Source organism: Aspergillus wentii, assembly GCF_001890725.1.
Source record: "Aspergillus wentii DTO 134E9 unplaced genomic scaffold ASPWEscaffold_7, whole genome shotgun sequence".
NCBI classification, from domain to species: Eukaryota; Fungi; Ascomycota; class Eurotiomycetes; order Eurotiales; family Aspergillaceae; genus Aspergillus; species Aspergillus wentii.
The window spans coordinates 1,646,621-1,665,124 of NW_024467838.1; the positions used below are offsets into that span (position 1 = coordinate 1,646,621).

Consider the following 18,504-nt stretch of genomic DNA (forward strand, 5'->3'; position numbering starts at 1 on the left):
AATATCTTCAAAATGCCAAGAAAAAAAAATCAAGTCATTGCACATATCCAAAGCGTTGGTATCATGGTCAACACGAAACACAAAGAAAAAAAAAAAAAGACGAACGAGCTAAGTTGCATACGGGGCATGAGCGAGGATTAGGCTGGTCATTAGGAAGACAGTTTCCTGGCCTTCCCTAACCATCGCTGCCACCATCTGCTCACGCCCAGTACGGCGGCCCGACCGTCATCTTTGCGTTCTGTGCCATCGGGATTTCCCAGAATCATGGCGAAAACCCAGAATGATGCCGCAGTCCAAACGAGGAGGACGAACGCTATGGATAGAAGCGATGAGAGAAGGAGGACCGCGATTAAACCGCCGATCGAGTAGTCGTCGCTAGGGTCTGAAGGTGACGATCGATCTGGGTCGTTGTAGATCCATTGTGATGAGGATGAACGAAAAGAGTTTGACTGTCGCAAACAAACTAACCGTTCGTGCACATGTAGCGGAGGCGCGAATAGGTCGCAGAGTTGTGTTCGGAAGGAGTTTGAGCGAAGGTATGGAATGCAGGAGCAAAGACGAAGGGGGGAGACGAGGATTACGAAGAGGAGGCCGAAGATGGTATACAAGGAAGCGCAAAGGGAGAAGAGAGGGACGGGGATTGAAAGTCGAAACTAAGGTCAAGATCCCAGGTTAGCTAATCTACCCAGTGCCAGCAAGTGGTCCGAGGTTTCTTACCAGCATCAAGAGAGCATCCTGATTGTCATCCTCAAGAAGATCGTCATCTTGGATGGTTCGCTTCTGGACGCGGGAGACACTGTGGGGATGATTGTCGCCAGACATGTATGATGAATGGTCGGTCAAACTACCACGGATGCGCTCTTCTTTGCGCGCGGCCCCGCTACTATTCGAACCCCAGGTCAATATCGAACCGTTCTCGAAATGGGGCGAGGAAATAACGGACGTCACCGGAACCGCCACTGACTGCTCAGACTCGGGACGATAAGACTCGGCGGGTGTCTGGGGAGGATGACGGGAATGACGGGATGGAACCGCCCCCGAGTTTGGGCGAGTATCGCTGTCTCGAACGGAGGAAAGGCCCGGTAGAGGACGGTGGGAAGAGTCGTCGTGATGATGGTGTTGATGACGATTTAACGATGAGTCCGGGGGTAAATGTGCCGCGGAAGTCGATAGGTCTCGGGGATATGCGGTCACGAGCTGACCACTTTGCTGATAATAAGCAGGGGAATGGGACATTTCCGGCTGCCGCATGACGAAGGAAGGGAGGAAGGGGAGGGAAATAGCGAGAGTCCTCGGAGATAAGCAGGAAAAAAGAAAATAATGGCTGATAAGAGACGCTCAGAGTTTGGCGCAGGGAGCACAAGCAGTTGTACAGCAGCGCACAGAGAGCGACAAGGACAGGCCTACTGCATCTTCGAGTGTGCAAGGGGGGGCGATAGTCCGACGGTCAGGCGGAGGGAGAGAGCAGAATGGAGAGGGCGAGGGGGGACGGAGGAGGGGAGAGGAGCGGAGACAGCGAGATCTTATAAGACAGCCATGGGAAGGAGCAACGGCGAATGGAGGAAAGGAAGCGATGAAAGTCTTGGGAGAGCGGAAAGAAGCAGCCGCCCAGAAAAGAAGGACAAGAAGCCAAAGCAGGGCGACATGCAGCGGAACAGAAGAAAAGAAGAGATGGAGAGATGGAGAGAGACCGACGAGGCGCTTTTGCGTGCTCTGCTGCCAAGACGCCCAGGTGCCGAGCCCTTGGCATCTATTGTCGTCGTCGCATTGGGGATGGGTGATGATAGATGACGTCCAGTATGTACCAAGCCAGTGGATAACGCGATGTTGGGCTATTGCAATAGAGGGGGTGTTTCCCAGCAGCCGCGCATGATGGAGATATTGCCTCCAGGTGCTCTCCCAGAAGCAGAGCAGTAAGGCTGAATCCATTCTTTCTTTTTCGCTCCCAGGGCGATGTTTGACATCAACTAAAACGGCCTGCTTGGCCCCTTACCGTATCGGTTGCCAAGCCGCCAAGACTCTGCGGGGATTTTCAGTGCTTTCTGGCCGCTCTTATTGGCCAACAGGGCATGTAAAGACTCCGTGATCCGCGTTCGGAGGATGCTGGTCGGTCTTGGCGGTCTTACATCCAGATCCTGCGGTGGCATTGGTGTGCAGGTGTGCAGCGTTGGAGTGCGACAGGGAATCTCCAAAACCGCCCAAAGTGTCATTCTCGTCGCCGTCATAAGATTCTCGTCGCCGTCATATTAATCTCATGTCGTAGAGGTTCGGATCGGACAAAGGAGCCTGGGAAGGTTAGCAGTTCCTAGCCAGCAACGCTAACGCCGAGCCAGACTGCCCAGCCCTGCCGAGAAGATTGGCAGAGGCGATTCGTGACTCCATCCGAAGCGGTACAACGTTGGGCCAATAAATATTAGGTAATTCCTCACCCATATTTGTCGTCGTTTCCTGCTAACGGAGCGTTCAAGATCAGATCAGTCGAGTTTCTCGTCCGAGTCGACATTCCAGTTGATATTCGCTATCCTGGAGAATGAATGCTCAATCCTCTGATCCACGGAAAGGTGGGCTCTTGAATTCTCATCCGCCTTAGCTATATTACCACCAGTACCCGGCCGAGAGGTTTCCAATCTCCGCACTGCTCACATGTGGCTTAAGGCGCTGGAATTGAACAGTAGACGGCAAGGCAATGCGATCCGATCTTCTTAGGGAGTCACAAGGTCTAGCCTGTCGTTTCCCATGTGTTTATCAGCCAACAGGCAGACAGTCGGCCTTTTTCGCACCTCGGTGACGGATATATCGGTAAGGCAGGTAGTATTTGCTCCTTCCTATCTTGTCCAGCTCATCATTATTTTCTTGGCCGCCCAGATCGTCTGGGCAGTAGAGGAGAAAAAAAAAAAGAAAAAAAAAACGCTGACGGTCTGACATTTATCGTGCTTGGCTGGCTTTCTTTCTGAGACAACAACGGCTGTTCTTGGCTCTGGTGAGTGTGACAGCTGTTGTGCGCGTCTCTGCAGTCCACCTGTCATGGTTGACTGGTCATAGGAGCGAAGATCGCCAGATGCCGATAATAATGAATAATGATATACGGGTTACGTCCGCATGATTCTGTTGCAACATCGGAAGAGGCTGTACCTGAAAGTATGCGTACAAAGATCTAATCATTCTCTTTTATCTACAGGGTAATACAGCATAGTAGTGTGTCAGATTTACAGAAACCTGTTCAACCATACTGTCTATACTACATCTTCATCACCAGCATAAGATTGCATAATTCATAAACATCACCCCAAACCAAGACCAAATAGAACAACAAATAAAACAACAAAAGAAACTCAAGCCAAGCATCACGGGTAGATACTACTCCCAACCTACCTAGGCACTCTGTATATGCAGCAAGTCCCAGCCAAGCGTCGCACAGCATCTATAATGAAGATCGAAAGCTGCAAGGAGTCTGGATAGCTCTGACATATACTCTGTAGTCCACACCTCCCCTGCTTTTCTGACTGTGCGATGGCAATTAATTACGTATCCAGAAATCGAGTCTGGGGATATGCACGTTCACTTCACCTCCCTATTGATGTATGTATCGGGGTCTGGGGTAGTAGTTGGATTGTTGGATTGTTGGAATGTTGTGTTGTTGTCGGCCGAGTTTGAGTTGATGTGCATTCTGGGCTGTATGGTGAGATAATGAATTGTCATGGAGTCGATGGAAATATGCTGTTGATGTCAATATTTGTATATCATGGAGAAAAAATGCCTCCCCCTGTCCATGTCGACTGCAGTCATGCTCTGACTACAATCCAGCTTTTCTTCTTCTCAGTTTCTTTTCCTCTTTTTCCTCACTGTTTCTGTAGCCCGCCAAACGATGCTTTTCATTTTTATGAACCTGTTGAGTAATGTGCAGTCTCACTCTCACTCTCAACTTATTCTCAAAAGACATGCCTTGGGTTTTTCGTCCCGGTGAGCTGGACGGCCCTGGATTTCCTGGATGACAACGTGAATTCCGCACCAGAAGCCGTATGAGCTCCTTCTCAGATGTAGCCTTGACCTATGTAGGTAAAGTATTGATCATCACTGGTAGAATGGAACTTGATGATATGGTGTTGTGCACGTCCCAGGATAACAGCCACGGTGCTAAAGTGAGAGTATACAGTCATTATCCTAGCTATCTGTATCATCCCAAAGATATCTCATCCAAAAATATTCTTTCTAGAATTGACGATTTCTATCAATAAGTAGCAAGACCATCTCGAAGCAGCAATTGTTTTGAGCTTGTGTTCGTCCTTTGGATGATCGTACAAAGAGGCATCAATGACATGAAACTGCATCTTCATTGTTCAACAAAGATGACTTGAAACTCCATTCACAGACTGTCTTACCTCACTGTATAATAAAGATGAAAGAATAGCATTCTATATTGACTGATGGATAATTATATTAGGGCATGGCGAAGTGGTGGACTTGTACAATGTCGAAGCCATTTCCTGATAGTACTAGCCTGGTGGCTTCTGCGTGTTATTGCACAGCTTTGGACAATCTATTGTCGTTTATTCTTTGGTGATCCCTTGGTACAGTGTTTAGAAATATGTAGGCTGATGAAAGTAACGACAAGCAGAGTACCTATCTACATAGTAACGACCTTGACCATGCAATATTAGGTGTGATATTCCACCTATGCCATGTATACCACTAAAAGAGTGTCTGGGGATATGAATTAACAATGGAAGTATTGATTGTAGAAAACCAGGTATAGTAAGTTTTTATATCAAGTCAATCGCCTCATCAACCAGTGATTAAGACAACTGACAGATTCATCAAATTATCCATAAACCATGACTCATTATCAAACAGACGCAGTCATCTCACAGAGCACACTGCATCTCACAACAGCCTAAACCAGCTATAGCTGTCAATTATCTTATTTCCCCATTCCCATCCCATCTCCCCTATAATCCCCTTTTCCCACCAGCAACTCAACAATCCCTCCAACTCAACACCTTCACACTCCCCGCAATCTTCCTATACGCAAGCTCCATAATCTCCCTCACGCTCGCCTCGCCGACCACCTCGACCTCAATTTCGTAGAGCCTCGCGCGGAGGTTCTCGTCGCGCTCGGTCTGCACGAAGGCCTGGTACTGCTGGAAGGCGGCTGTGACAGCTTCGTAGAATTCGACATCGTGCAGGTGGTTTGTGAAGGAGCCGGGGGGGAAGCCGTTTATGTAGACGTAGTAGAGGCGGGGCTGGTTTGTTGGTTGGGTCATTTTGTCTTTGGATGGATGGATGTGGTGGATGTAGATGTAGGCAGAGATGGTATTTGTTGGTGTGGGTGTAGATGTTATGTTATGTAGAATTCAATGTAGGTATTGTAGTGTAGGTGTAGAAGTGGCGTGGTGCGAATGGAGTAGGATATGTAGCTGGGTGTTTGCTGGTTATCCATGGTATATATCTGTGCATGGTATATTTATACTGATAGATCATTGTGGTGATATCCTTTGATTGAAACAAGAGCACAATGGCCTGTTTCAACGTGGTCGATTCATTGTTCAAGTTGAAAGTTGAAGACTTGTTGATGCTTTAAAACATCACGACGGCCACTGTTTCATCCTTTGAGTCTTATGGATGATATTCCGTTGAATTGATGACCTCTGTACTATTTTAGTGTTCAGTCTGGATATATAAAGACATGAAACTGCTGTTACAGTGCACAAAGCAGAATCAAGGGCATTATCAATATGACCAGCATAGAATTAGAAACAACCCACTTAGAATAAAAAGCATGCAGTTTCAAGTTGTGAGGTAATCCATAAAAAAGAATCTCAAAATATCATTCATCCTGAATCAGACAAGATAATACATAGTCTAGTCTAAAACACAGAACCCGAGTTGAGCCTCTAACAGCCATTTCATTATTAACTGGGATGGCAACACCATATCAGCGATAATGCAAGACCTTGTGTCCCGATTCCTCCCTCCAGATGGAGTATTATTGGAGCAAGTGATGGAGTACGTGGCCCAAGCGCGTGTGATGGAATGACAACCAGCTGCAGCTCTGATCAGGGTGATGGTGGAGTTGCATCAAATCCCTCGGTCGGAGTAAGGTAATCGTTGCTGTGTTGGGAAATGCATCCCAGTCGAAAGGAATCAGGGATGATATATGTGATATGATAGGTATGAGATACTCCTACAGAGCACAAGCCTACTCCGTATGGGACTGAGGTAAGAATACATGATGCAAGGAAGACAGATAGCATGTGGGTATTTGATTATTATTATTCATAACCCACTGCAGAGCAGAGAGGATGCATTGTTCATGCATAACCGTACATGCGTCTTATATATTGAAAGGAGTTGAATAACTGGCGGTGGAGCATTTTTTGTCATTTTTTTTTCTTGCCAGTCGGGGCTGACTCGATATATATTATTGTTATATATAAAATATTGAAACAATAGAGCTGCAAGGCTGCAATGCACGCCACTGATCGAATTGGATATACGGGGGGGGGGGATGGCTACCAGGAATGTTCAGCTATGCAGCATGGAAACAGGATAGGATATATTCTCAGTCTGCACAGAGGGCAGCACAGTATACCTAGACAGACAGAGAAATGCCCAACTCTATATGGAGCATTCCGATCAAAACTCGGGTGGAGATCTGATATGGAATGGATCGCCCTGATGATCGCTCGAATATGCAGAATAAACATCCCATTCCCATGATGATGACGTTGTTGACATGCGACAAGTCAGAAGGGGGAAAAAAGGCAAAAGGCAGAGAGGTCAGATGCAGGCGACGTTGTACAACTGCTGGTCGGTACAACGTGAATTCTTCAATTACTCCGTGATCTCATCTGAGCACTCAGATGAGTAGTAACTGACTTAATAAGGATAGCACTACATCCATCCTTGATATGTAGTGGTCGGTAAGCCTTCCCCTAAGATCAACGATACTCCGTACGGTCGCATGTTCTCGTGCAAAGACCACCAAGAGCAATAGTCTCGAATTAGAGTCACCAAAAACAAACCGACTATCAGTCGATCCGAGTCAGTAGCAGTGATCGGGAATTTGCAGCATCGTTGATCGGTCAATGCTGTTAATAGTTTGTAGTTCGTGCCGGTTTCAGTGAGACTGGGTGTGGACTGCAGTGGTATGTATGCAGGAGTCGTCCATACGTGTGTATGGAATAAATAAGATGACGATCGTCAGTCTACTTGTAGCCTACTTGATCAAGGTCAAGAGTGTGAAGTGTCCAGAGCCTGACCGAAAATGTCCAATCCAATGAGACATTATTTCCCCTAGATCGCGAGATGCAGAGGAACGCTAGAGGGTGGACACTCCACGCTGTTGTGTAACCCACAATCCCAAATGGCCCATGACAGACGGAGATCGTCTCATTCGTGTTCTCGAGGGGAGGGGAAAAAAAAAAAGAATAAAAGAATGGATAGATCATCTATCTGCGAACAGCGAATCGAGCCATGGCCACTGCTCGGAGGAGAGATACCACCTATCATACTGGCTGTCAGTGTCAGGCAGGCCGTTTCACCCCCAAACGACTGATTCCGGTCGAGTGGAGGAGAACCGAGAAGTGGCCGCAGTGGCGGCTCAGTCGGCTAGGATCCCCTGGATGGTTATGTAGACAATAGTTAATGTCACTGCTCCGTAGTCTGTCTGTAGGCCGGACAATGAACACCGACACGTCGGTTCTAGAGTCTCCTTTTACAGTTTACTGTAGGTCAGAAGGGAGCAGAACGTGCTTAATTAATTCAAAATCTAGACTAAATAAACAGTGGAACAAAAACAAAATTAGATCATTAAACGAAAAGGAGAAAATGGGAGTTGAATAGCGCCAAAAAAAAAAAAAGTTGGGCTACTGAGCCTACTGGGGGCCATGGGCAGTTATGTCAGAGTGGGTGTGTTGGTCGGTCGCATTTTTATTTAATTCTATTTTGTTTTTCATTTCTTTTTTTGTGGGAAAAAAGAGGGCGACCCACAGTGATGTATCAAGATCATCAACCACAGAAAAGCCGACGGATCAGCATCGGGAAAGGCCCCACTGGATGGAATCCGTTAGGGAATTGTGGCTCGTGGCTGGTGCGTGTGGCAGAGGCACAGGAATGGGCTTAGCCGGCGAGCCGCTTAGTGCCCGCGGAAGAAATGCCCTAGAGATCATGACGGAAGGGGCAAAATGCAAATCCTACTAGTCCACCTGTCAACTTGTCCTCCCTAGTGCTGCACTCTACTGTACGGGGTAGACAAGTACTTCAGAAAAGGATGAATAAATATGAGCTGTATTCTGTATTCTGTAGAATGCTGTATTACCTGCAAGTCTGCACAGACATTTTTATGCAGAATCCCTTGAAATTGATGTACCCATCAATATCCATTTTTTGGTGGACTAAGACCGACTTAGAGTGGGGGAACTTGGAAGAGGGGAAACGGACATGGGAAGTTTAGCCGTGGGAGTCTGGGAGACTTGACTGGGAAAAATGATCAAAATGATAATAATAAACACCGATGGATGTAGTCATGATGGAGTCTGTCCCCATACGGACGTAAAGTTCCAGTCTAACCGTTTAGGATTGGCGCGACTGCAACATTTGCAGGTGGCCAGAGTGGAGAACGCCTCATGCCTAACTAGGCTGCCGGGAGCTTAGGTGGTTGAGCTTATGGCCGTACGCCAGTTACGGCCACCAGCCGCTGCCCCATTAACGCAGTTCTGGTGCAACTCCATCAATCCGTCCACCAGAACTCATCAATGGCACGGGGAGAGAGGGACCCATGGTCCACCTGCAGCCTCTCGGCGAGTCACAACCAGGGGTTCGTGCTAGGCTGCCCCCCATCACGGGGGTACTAAATCCCTAGGTGTACTTTTTCTTTTTCTTTTTTATTTTTTTGCCCTTGTTTTTTATAATTTTTATCCTTTTTTAATTTCTGGCTCCGGCGCTTGCGCATCCCGGTCCTACTCAGAAATGCACACTAGGAGCGCTTCGACTCCATACAGACTAACTTTTCGTCTTAACACCACTATGGATACTAGTCCTACTTCGTACTGGCCTAACTGATTTATGACATTGTGCGGCTAACTTGAGTCGTGCTAATGTATCGCTTTGGCCCCGCCCAACCCGACACTATGTAATTACGTTCCCCCCAACTTCCAAGAAATGCCTACATAACATCAAACACGCGAGAAGTGGCGAGACGGCGCTGACAGATAACCAGCATCGGGAATAAATAGATGTACAGTGTACATAGCTTCAACAATCTACTATCCAGCAGAGTATATCTATAATAATTAATAAATATTTTCAAAATAAAATAAGATAAAATAGATTAAAAAATAAAAAATAAATATTACATAAGCTCACTGGACAGTGCAGCCTCGACCCGTCACCCGGAATCCGGAAAATATTAACTGTAAATACCCGCGGACACGACTCCAGATCGTCCCCACCCACTAGACCGTTCCTGGCCGAGCAAAGCTGCCTGTCGCTGGCTTGGCGCTGGTCGACCTGACCTTCTCAGCTTCTCAGCGTTTCCGTGCTTTCCTCTGCTTTCGCTGACTGCTCGAGAGCTGCACAACCACTAGCGCGCCTTGGCAAAAATCACCCTCTGCCACCAGCCCCTCGACCCTTTCCTTTCCTTCCCTTCTTTTCCTCTTCTTCTCTTCTCTTTCTCGCTTTCTCCTCTTCTTCCTTTTTGTTCCTTTCTTGCGGCTTCCCCTACTTCCCCTTTTGACTCTTTTTTTTTTTCTCTTCCTCCCTGAAGCGGTCCTCCACTCCATCTATCTGAACCCTGCTTCTTCCGCCTTTTCTCTTCCTTCTTCTTCCCTCGTCTCCTTTGGTTCGCTGCGTCATTTCCCCTCTTATTTCTCACCCTTACTTTGTCACTTTCAATCCTTGTTCCGCTTTGTTTTTTGCTACCTTTCATCACCCTCCCCTTTGTTCTTGCATCTACTTGTCGCCCTTCCGTCGGCACCTCATCTCGACCAACGTGTGTCGCGGCCGTCGGCGCTTCTTTTCAAAGGTGCGACATCGCCGTCCGCATCGCGTCACGTCCAATTCCCACCCACCAGTCGGACGGGATCAGCTTATATTCTCGTCTTCTCGGGGATAAACTATTGCTTCACCGCATCACACCATTGGCATAGCAGTCGGGTGGGAAATAATTTGGCGAATTGTCGTACAATCTGTGTTCCCTCCAGAGGTCATCGGGTCAAGGGTTTGCGCGACAACTTGAATCCTTGAGCTTCTGGGCTGTGCGACTTGACAGTAACACGGAGACTTGATTGCATCATTGTGTCGCGAAAGACTTCTGGGGTGCAGCCTCAAGCCTGTCCTATTTTGGCTGCGTGTCAACTTCCGTAATCGACCATGTCCCATACACAGCCCTCACCCACCGGGGCTGTAACGCCTCATCATGGCCACCTGGCCGCTCACCCGCAGGTCAATGGCCACATTCCTTTGCAGGCTCAGGGCCAGAAGGCTCCCACCCTGAACACCGCTCAGAAGATCGCCGCGCTTAATGAGCAGGTCTGGCTCCAAATCGGTATGCGCTTTTCACGCCTGCATTGCGACTGCTCCGTAGCGTAACACGTACTGACAATTCCCTTCAGGAAGCCTGACTGAGCTGATGGGCGATCTCGATGGCGCCATGAACGCATATGAGCAGGCATTGCGACACAACCAGTGGTCCATTCCTGCCATGAACGCCATTTCCTGCATTCTGCGGACAAAGGAACAATTCCCCAAGGCTATTGAATATCTCCAGAATATTTTGAAATTGGACCCGACAAGTGGGGAAACCTGGGGTAGCTTGGGTGCGCAGACTTTCATTGTCCCATTATTAAGAACAGTCGACTAATCCGCTGTAGGCCATTGTCATCTGATGATGGATAATTTGCAAGAGGCGTACACTTCCTACCAACAGGCTTTGTATCATCTGCGCGATCCCAAGGTTAGTAATTTTCACTATCGCTCGTGCTGTCGACGATTCACTAATTTGCGACCGCGTCTGTAGGAACCGAAACTTTGGTACGGCATCGGTATCTTGTATGACCGCTACGGCTCCCTCGACCATGCGGAGGAAGCTTTCTCGCAGGTTATGCGAATGTCTCCCGATTTCGAAAAGGCCAACGAAATTTACTTCCGACTGGGCATAATCTACAAACAGCAACAGAAATTCAACCAGAGCTTGGAGGTTTGTGCTGGGATATGCTCTATGGTTCCAACTTGTTGCTGACGATTTTTTTTAGTGCTTCAAATACATCGTCAATGACCCCCCACGACCTCTCACAGAGGAAGATATCTGGTTCCAAATTGGCCACGTTCATGAACAGCAGAAGGACGTATGTAATCTCAGTAGTATGCAGAAATTGCCTGGTGCTAACAGTCTTCTAGTTTGATTCTGCACAGGCAGCGTACAGGCGAGTTCTGGAGCGTGATCCCAACCATGCCAAGGTGTTGCAGCAGCTTGGATGGTTGTATCACCAGCAGAGCAACAGCTATGCGAGCCAAGAAAAGGCTATTGAATACCTCGAGAAGTCCGTTAGCGCAGGTAAGCAACAGATTTCAAAATTGATAAGTCTGCAGTACATGATACTAATGGTCTTCGCTTCATTCAGACAACACTGATGCGCAAAGTTGGTACCTCCTTGGTCGCTGCTACATGTCGCAAACCAAGTATCCCAAAGCCTACGAAGCTTATCAACAGGCGGTCTACCGCGATGGACGAAACCCGACGTTCTGGTGTTCAATTGGTGTGTTGTATTACCAAATCAATCAGTACCGTGACGCGCTTGATGCATACTCGCGTGCGATTCGCTTGAACCCTTACATTTCGGAAGTGTGGTATGACTTGGGCACTCTGGTAAGTTTACGATTGGACCGACGGATAGCGTTGACAAATTCTAACATCCTTCTCAGTACGAATCCTGCAACAACCAAATTGCGGATGCTCTGGACGCCTACGGACGCGCTGCTGATTTGGACCCGACCAATGTTCACATCAAAGCACGTCTGCAACTGCTTCAGAGTCAACTGTCGGGATCCAACCCCAGCAACGGACCCGCCCCTCAGCCACAAGATGTCCATCCCCAAGCTTATCAGGCTAATGTTGGAGGACCTCCAGCTCCTCAATGGGGCGCACCGGCACCCACTGGTGGTCCCCCACCTCAGCCACCGGCACCCCCTAGGCAAATCGCCGATTGGAACCGTGGTATCAATGAACTCCAATCCCAGGCCCAGGCCCAGGCGCAAGCCCAAGCCCAAGCTCAGGCTCAAGCCCACGCTCAAGCCCATGCTAATGCCCAGGCTCAGGCTCAGGCTCAAGCTCAGGCCCAGGCCCAGGCTGCCAATGGATTTGATCATCGTGACGCTGTGCGTGCTCCTGTTTCTGTCCAGCAGAGTCCTAGACAGGATCCGGGAAGGGTGTTCCCTGAGGCTGTGCGTGCTCAGCCAGCCCGCTCGCCGAAAACTACTCTTGTCGGGCCGAATGCCTATGCGCCAACGCATGCATTGCCCCAACTCTCTAACCCACCCGTTTCGGGCCACGAGCGAATCCCCAGCGGCGCGAGTGCATTTGCATCTACTACTCGCGGCCCTCTCCCCCCTGCTCCTGCTGCAGGTGGTCCACCTGGGCCTAACGGTGCTCCATCTTCTGCGGGACCTCTCCCCCCTTACAACCACCGTCCTTTCACACCGCCAGCAGAGATCAGACCGATCCGAGATGAGCGACTCCCCTCTCCCGGCAGTGGATACCCCCACCAGCAGTATCACCCTGGCCCAAGTTTGCCCCCTCAGGCTGCCAGCAGCACGGGTATCGCAGGCGGCGCTCCTCCGCCTGCATCTGCTATTGCCGCTGCTGAAGCTGCTGCCCGGGAACGTGAAGATCGCCCTGCATCTGCGATGAAGCGTGGTAGAGAATGGGAGACTGAACCCGGTCCAATCAAGAAGATTGCCAACGAAGAAAGCCGCGCTCGTCTTGACGACCAGGTCAGTCGCCGTGTGACCCCGCCAAACCGTATTCCTTCGCCCCGGGAGATGCAGCGTCGTAGCTCTTCTGAGGCTCGCCGTGAGGATCAACGTCGTGTAAATGACAACTACCACCCATCGGAGGCGGCGCACCACCCTCCAACGCTGCCCTCTATCCAACACATGCCCCAGCATGCTTCTGGCTCGAGTCTTCCTCCCATGACTGATGGCCCTGCTCCCTCCAACGGACCTCCATCAGGCCCACCGTCCGCTCAAGCGCAGGTCAAGGAAGAGCCCGCGCGCAATGAACAGCCTCCGTCGCATGAGCCTGCCGCTCGGAAAATGGATGTTGATGAGAACTATGACGATGATGGTGATGATGATAAGAGAGCCAGTGTTGTCGCAAAGGGCAGTCCACATGGTAGTGGATCGGGCAATCCCAGTAGCAGTGGCAATGGGGTTTTGAGCGGTGGCAGCCAGACATCTCAGTCGAAACAGGAGCCTTCGGCATAAAGAGCTCGACTTCTATTTATATTCAGTTGCACTGCCAAATGGGCAATGTTATTAGGCGTCTCGATTTTTGGGCGCGAAAAGCGAAAAAGCTTGAATGAATTTCATCTTTATGAGGAATACTTGCCTTCATTTATCTCGTGAAATTTCCTTTCTTCCCCTATACTTTTCATTTTCTCCTTGTTTATCTTTTCCCCTACTTCATTGTCACTCCGACTTTCTGTTGTTTTAGCACCTGGGTTTTGTGTACTTTATGATTTCGAGTCGCCTTTGCGATCGAGCACATGGTCGAAGTGGCTGACCTGCTTGTCTGTTATCGGCCCTAATGACCCTTTTTGACTTCTCCCATTTTCTTTTCACTATATCTTGTCTTACTTTTCCTGTTCTTTTGACTATTTCTGTGTGAATGGTTAGAGTTATCTTACTGGAAACGACCAATTTACTGCCTACTAGTCATCTATGATTATGAATTTGTCCCTTGTAGTTTGCAATTTTACAAGGCATGTAGATTAGTCTAGTAGCATTATCTTTCATCTGACACTTTGTATCTCCAATTTACTGATGATCTATTTGAGGTTCATCTACTCCGTAGTAATTAGTACGGAATGACTCCCTTGTTTTGATTTTGACAGCGGTCGTTTTCTGCCTTAGGCCGCAAGATCTTAGTAAGTGGGTCGCTTACCCGCAAAGGGAATACTGCGCCAAGAGTTCGCTTAGGTCAGCCCACATTCGTTAAGCGTGCAAAATAGGATCTCTGGTAAAATCCGAGTCGACTTTCCAACCACTTCGACGACTAACGACAACAGGGTCAAGATGTGAGTATACGCCCTTGGATATAATCGATTTCACAATGAAGAACGAAATGACTGATAATTTCTGATAGGTCTCACCGCAAGTACGAAGCGCCTCGCCACGGTTCGTTAACCTCTCTGCTACGGCTTCAAAATTCGTTCTCGAGTGCGTGGGTGTGATATACTGATACAATTTCGAACAGGTTCGCTTGCGTACCTTCCTCGCAAGCGTGCGTCCCGCCACAGGGGTAAGGTCAAGAGGTTAGTGAAACAAGAAAAAAAACTGCATTCGCAGTCGAATTTGGAAATTTTGAGATTGGTATACTGATTTTGCGGCAGCTTCCCCAAGGATGACGCCAAGAAGCCCGTCCACTTGACTGCCTCCATGGGCTACAAGGCCGGTATGACCACTGTCGTCCGTGACCTTGACCGTCCTGGTGCCAAGATGCACAAGAAGGAGATTGTTGAGGCCGCTACCGTCATTGAGACTCCTCCCGTATGTCCCACCTTGCGACGAAGAAAAGAAATTTTCATGGTGGGGGAGAGATGGCTAACGAATTGGTAATAGTTGATCGCTGTCGGTGTCGTCGGTTACATCGAGACTCCCCGTGGTCTCCGCTCGCTCACCACCGTCTGGGCTGAGCACTTGAGTGACGAGGTTAAGCGTCGCTTCTACAAGAACTGGTACAAGAGCAAGAAGAAGGCCTTCACCAAGTACGCCAAGCAGCATGCCGAGGAGAGCGGTGCCTCCATCACCCGCGAGCTCGAGCGCATGAAGAAGTACTGCACTGTCGTCCGTGTCCTTGCCCACACCCAGGTCCGCAAGACTCCTATCAAGCAGAAGAAGGCCCACTTGATGGAGGTCCAGGTCAACGGTGGTTCCGTTGCCGACAAGGTTGACTTCGCCCGCAACCTCTTCGAGAAGCCCATCGAGATCGACTCCATCTTCGAGAAGGACGAGATGATCGACGTCATCGCCGTCACCAAGGGTCACGGTTTCCAGGGTGTCACCAGCCGTTGGGGTACCAAGAAGCTTCCCCGTAAGACTCACAAGGGTCTGCGTAAGGTCGCCTGTATTGGTGCTTGGCACCCTAACCACGTCCAGTGGACTGTTGCCCGTGCCGGTCAGATGGGTTACCACCACCGTACCTCTTGCAACCACAAGGTCTTCCGTGTTGGCAAGGGTACCGACGAGGGCAACGCCTCTACTGAGTTCGATGTCTCCAAGAAGCAGATCACTCCGTAAGTTTCACTTGAATTTCCACACATGAATCAAGGCTAATCAGACTACAGCATGGGTGGCTTCGTTCACTACGGTACTGTCAAGAACGACTTCTTGCTCCTCAAGGGTTCCGTTCCTGGTGTCAAGAAGCGTGTCATGACCCTCCGCAAGACCCTGTACCCCCAGACCAACCGCCGTGCCACCGAGAAGGTCGAGCTCAAGTGGATCGACACTTCCTCCAAGTTCGGTCACGGTGCTTTCCAGACCGCCGAGGAGAAGCGCGCCTTCATGGGTACCCTCAAGAAGGACCTCGTTACCTCCGCTTAGGATGTTTATGTGGACCATGGGTTGGTGTAGTGCTACGTATTATTTTCAATAAAAAAAGCGAACAATACCTCTTCAAGTTTTATGTCTCAAAATGATTTTCCTATCTTACGTAGATGGTGTGGCGATTTATTGTAGAAATGGTGTAGTTGTATGGTCATTGTGAGTCCAAGCTTTCGAGTCTGCGGCGAAAATTTTGCCAGATTTCTTCCTCCACCCTTGAGAGATTAATTCATGTCGTCACCTTCGCTTCAATCGAATATTTTCTGCATCTGTATTAATATCCATTTGTTTACCTTATAATTTAATCCTACTCTCCATAATCTCTTGCCTTGTCCGGAACATGCCGTCCAACCGCAGTGTACATTGCGTCATTGCCCATCTGGACTCCTCGTCTTGGGCTTCACCTGCAGCGGGTCTCATTCGCCTTCGCCTTCTTCCTCGCTCGACAGCGTTGACTCATAATTCTTCCATCATACAATCCCCTCCACGTCGCTACCATCACCAACGCCATCTCCCACAACAACAGCAACAACCACAACAACCCCATCTAACCAAAACCCCCCTCGTCTCCCACCGAACACAACCACACCCCGCGCAAAGACCCAACAACCCCACCATCAGAGCCATGTCTTCCGACGACGCATACATGGCCTTCCTGAACAAGGCAAACGCAGACCTCAATGCCGGCCGCTCCTTACAGCCCGAACCGACCGAGTCCGCTGTCCGCACTGAGACTGTGGATGTGGGCGTGCGCGTTCCCGCCCCGCTGTCGTCGGTCGATGCGTATTACATTTCTGAGACGGATGAGCCGTTTGAACCGGTCGTGTTAAACTGGGAGGGCGCGAAACGGGGGATTTGGCCTGGTTCGAGTATGTCCCCCTTCTGAGATGTAGTGTACAGGTGCAGGTAATGCTAACGATCCATCCAGCCCAACTCTCCAACCTCATCTCCCCAGACGCAGACCTCTCCCCTTCCATCGACACCATGTCGCCTGCCTCCTTTGATCCCCAGAACCAGTACGCATCTGTTCTCCGTGCGGTTCGGGCCGCGGTCACGCAGTCGGCGGCTGGCGGGATTGACGAGTCGGATGTGGATGTCAAGGTGTATCGGGTGCAGGTTGGGACGTCAAGAGCGGAATATTATGTTTTGGGATTGGATGTTGAGGGAGGGAAGATTGTGGGGTTGAAGGCTAAGGCTGTTGAGACTTGATTTGTATGTATGTATGTATTTGATGTATATTTTATTGGGATATTAAGTATCATTGTAGTTTATGTCACGGTTTGGATTAATTGGATATGTTTAATATTATCTTGGGAGTAATATATTTGAAAAGTTGCTCTAAATAGCCATGCCTACTATGTGATGGTTATATATAGCCTCTGGCTGCGTAAAGAAATAGCAGTCACTATTATTGTGAGTTCATTGGATAATTACTACTATAAGCGACCTGGAAACGATGCAGTGGATATGTTGAATTGATTGTATACCATTCTAATATAGTATAATTCATTGTGGTTGGAAAAGTTGACTTCATTCACTGGCTGGTGTTATGTATATTGCAGTACCACCACCATTTATCATCATATCTATATAACCCAACATATTGATATTCCATTGCAGATTATGATATCTCATTTTTCAGTTTTAAATTTATTAATATATAATGAGAACGATTTATTCTGCTAATAAATAATGGTTGATACGGATTGGGACTATCTACCTTGGGAAGATACCAATCGCAGCTGGAAAAGATATTGTCATTGTCATCAAGGTGACCTTTTATTAGACGGCTGTCTTATGGGTTCGTGGTATCCAGCCAGGACCAAAGCTATATATTAGTGACTGTGTCCCAGTTTTAAAGAGTTTACACTACTTGACCATCGAATTTTATCAACTATAAAGTCGAGCAGCATATAATGATATTTCCAAGTTTGCAGTATACCAGATACCTACATACGATGACTTCCCTACTCAACACGAACAGCACCACCACATTGACAAAAATCTACAGGATAGAAACTCAATGATCTGGCCAGAACAATCCACAGTGAAGAGACTATTGTTTACAGGATGCGTTGCGTGGAATGAAAAAGGCCGGTGGCTGGTATGTGTCGCAACTAAGGGAATGCCGCAGGACAGACAGGCTGGGCTGGTGCAGGGATGGGCTTTTTTTTTTTTTTTTTTGTTTTTGCTATTTCTGTATTGGGTAATTGATACAGATTTACATTTGGGCTATTTGAAAATATTTACAGGAGGGAATTATCGTAGAAAGGAGGATTTTGGTGTTGACTTTGATGGTAGTACTCCGTAAGGTAGTTAGTTGGAGGTTGACATTGAGAATGCAGACTACGAGCCGGTCATTACACGGTATACCAAAAGAGGCGAAAGGCAACAGGCAGAAGATAGAATATAGTAGACAATTTGACGCGTGTGCTGGAATGGTAAAGATATAAGACTATGAGGGAGAGAAAGGAGAGAAGCCAAAATAAGATTGCCACTTGGAATTAAGGCTGCTGCTAAATGGATCGCCTTGGTCTGTGTGAGGGTGAGACAGATACACCACTATTGTTTTATACAGAATGGTTAAAGATCGAGAGCATAATAAGAGTAATAAGATGGAATAGTACAGTTAAAATAAAATAATATAATACTATCACCAAGTATAGTGAGAATTATACTGTAGAAATA

The 18,504-nt window shown here is 48.3% G+C and overlaps 6 protein-coding genes across 6 annotated transcripts; 4 read left to right on the forward strand and 2 right to left on the reverse strand.

The window, feature by feature from the left end:
• Window positions 1-149: 149 nt before the first annotated feature.
• ASPWEDRAFT_175601 (uncharacterized protein) lies at window positions 150-1,251 on the reverse strand (the record flags this gene model as incomplete). The annotated part of the gene is made up of 2 exons (XM_040831382.1): window positions 150-653; window positions 718-1,251. The coding sequence occupies 2 exons, from the start codon at window positions 1,249-1,251 to the stop codon at window positions 150-152; spliced, it is 1,038 nt and encodes a 345-aa protein (XP_040685994.1).
• Window positions 1,252-1,267: 16 nt separating this feature from the next.
• ASPWEDRAFT_44409 (uncharacterized protein) lies at window positions 1,268-1,928 on the forward strand. The gene has a single exon (XM_040836260.1). The coding sequence runs from the start codon at window positions 1,321-1,323 to the stop codon at window positions 1,789-1,791; it is 471 nt and encodes a 156-aa protein (XP_040685995.1). The 5' UTR covers window positions 1,268-1,320; the 3' UTR covers window positions 1,792-1,928.
• A 4,083-nt stretch (window positions 1,929-6,011) lies between these two features.
• ASPWEDRAFT_44411 (uncharacterized protein) lies at window positions 6,012-6,321 on the reverse strand. Its single transcript, XM_040836261.1, has one exon. It carries the CDS (start codon window positions 6,249-6,251, stop codon window positions 6,054-6,056), a length of 198 nt encoding a protein of 65 aa, XP_040685996.1. The 5' UTR covers window positions 6,252-6,321; the 3' UTR covers window positions 6,012-6,053.
• Window positions 6,322-10,368: 4,047 nt separating this feature from the next.
• Window positions 10,369-13,479, forward strand: cyc8 (putative transcriptional corepressor Cyc8; the record flags this gene model as incomplete). Its single annotated transcript, XM_040837983.1, has 8 exons — window positions 10,369-10,543; window positions 10,611-10,814; window positions 10,869-10,951; window positions 11,015-11,194; window positions 11,250-11,342; window positions 11,395-11,551; window positions 11,619-11,863; window positions 11,920-13,479. 8 exons carry the CDS (start codon window positions 10,369-10,371, stop codon window positions 13,477-13,479), a joined length of 2,697 nt encoding a protein of 898 aa, XP_040685997.1.
• Window positions 13,480-14,274: 795 nt separating this feature from the next.
• On the forward strand, window positions 14,275-15,844 carry rpL3 (60S ribosomal protein uL3). The gene is made up of 6 exons (XM_040829817.1): window positions 14,275-14,291; window positions 14,360-14,391; window positions 14,471-14,528; window positions 14,607-14,763; window positions 14,836-15,509; window positions 15,561-15,844. Coding segments are annotated over exons 1-6 (1,179 nt in total). The 5' UTR covers window positions 14,275-14,289; the 3' UTR covers window positions 15,817-15,844.
• Window positions 15,845-16,441: 597 nt separating this feature from the next.
• On the forward strand, window positions 16,442-17,025 carry ASPWEDRAFT_117760 (uncharacterized protein; the record flags this gene model as incomplete). Its single annotated transcript, XM_040828766.1, has 2 exons — window positions 16,442-16,685; window positions 16,745-17,025. The coding sequence occupies 2 exons, from the start codon at window positions 16,442-16,444 to the stop codon at window positions 17,023-17,025; spliced, it is 525 nt and encodes a 174-aa protein (XP_040685999.1).
• Window positions 17,026-18,504: the final 1,479 nt, after the last annotated feature.

Coding starts and splice junctions, on each gene's coding strand:
- rpL3 (XM_040829817.1), top strand. Junction 14,392..14,470: donor GTACGAAGCGCCTCGCCACG/GTTCGTTAACCT, acceptor AATTTCGAACAG/GTTCGCTTGCGTACCTTCCT. Junction 14,529..14,606: donor CACAGGGGTAAGGTCAAGAG/GTTAGTGAAACA, acceptor ATTTTGCGGCAG/CTTCCCCAAGGATGACGCCA.
- ASPWEDRAFT_44411 (XM_040836261.1), bottom strand. CDS start 6,251: ATGCTATCTGTCTTCCTTGCATCATGTATTCTTACCTCAGTCCCATAC.
- ASPWEDRAFT_44409 (XM_040836260.1), top strand. CDS start 1,321: ATGGCTGATAAGAGACGCTCAGAGTTTGGCGCAGGGAGCACAAGCAGT.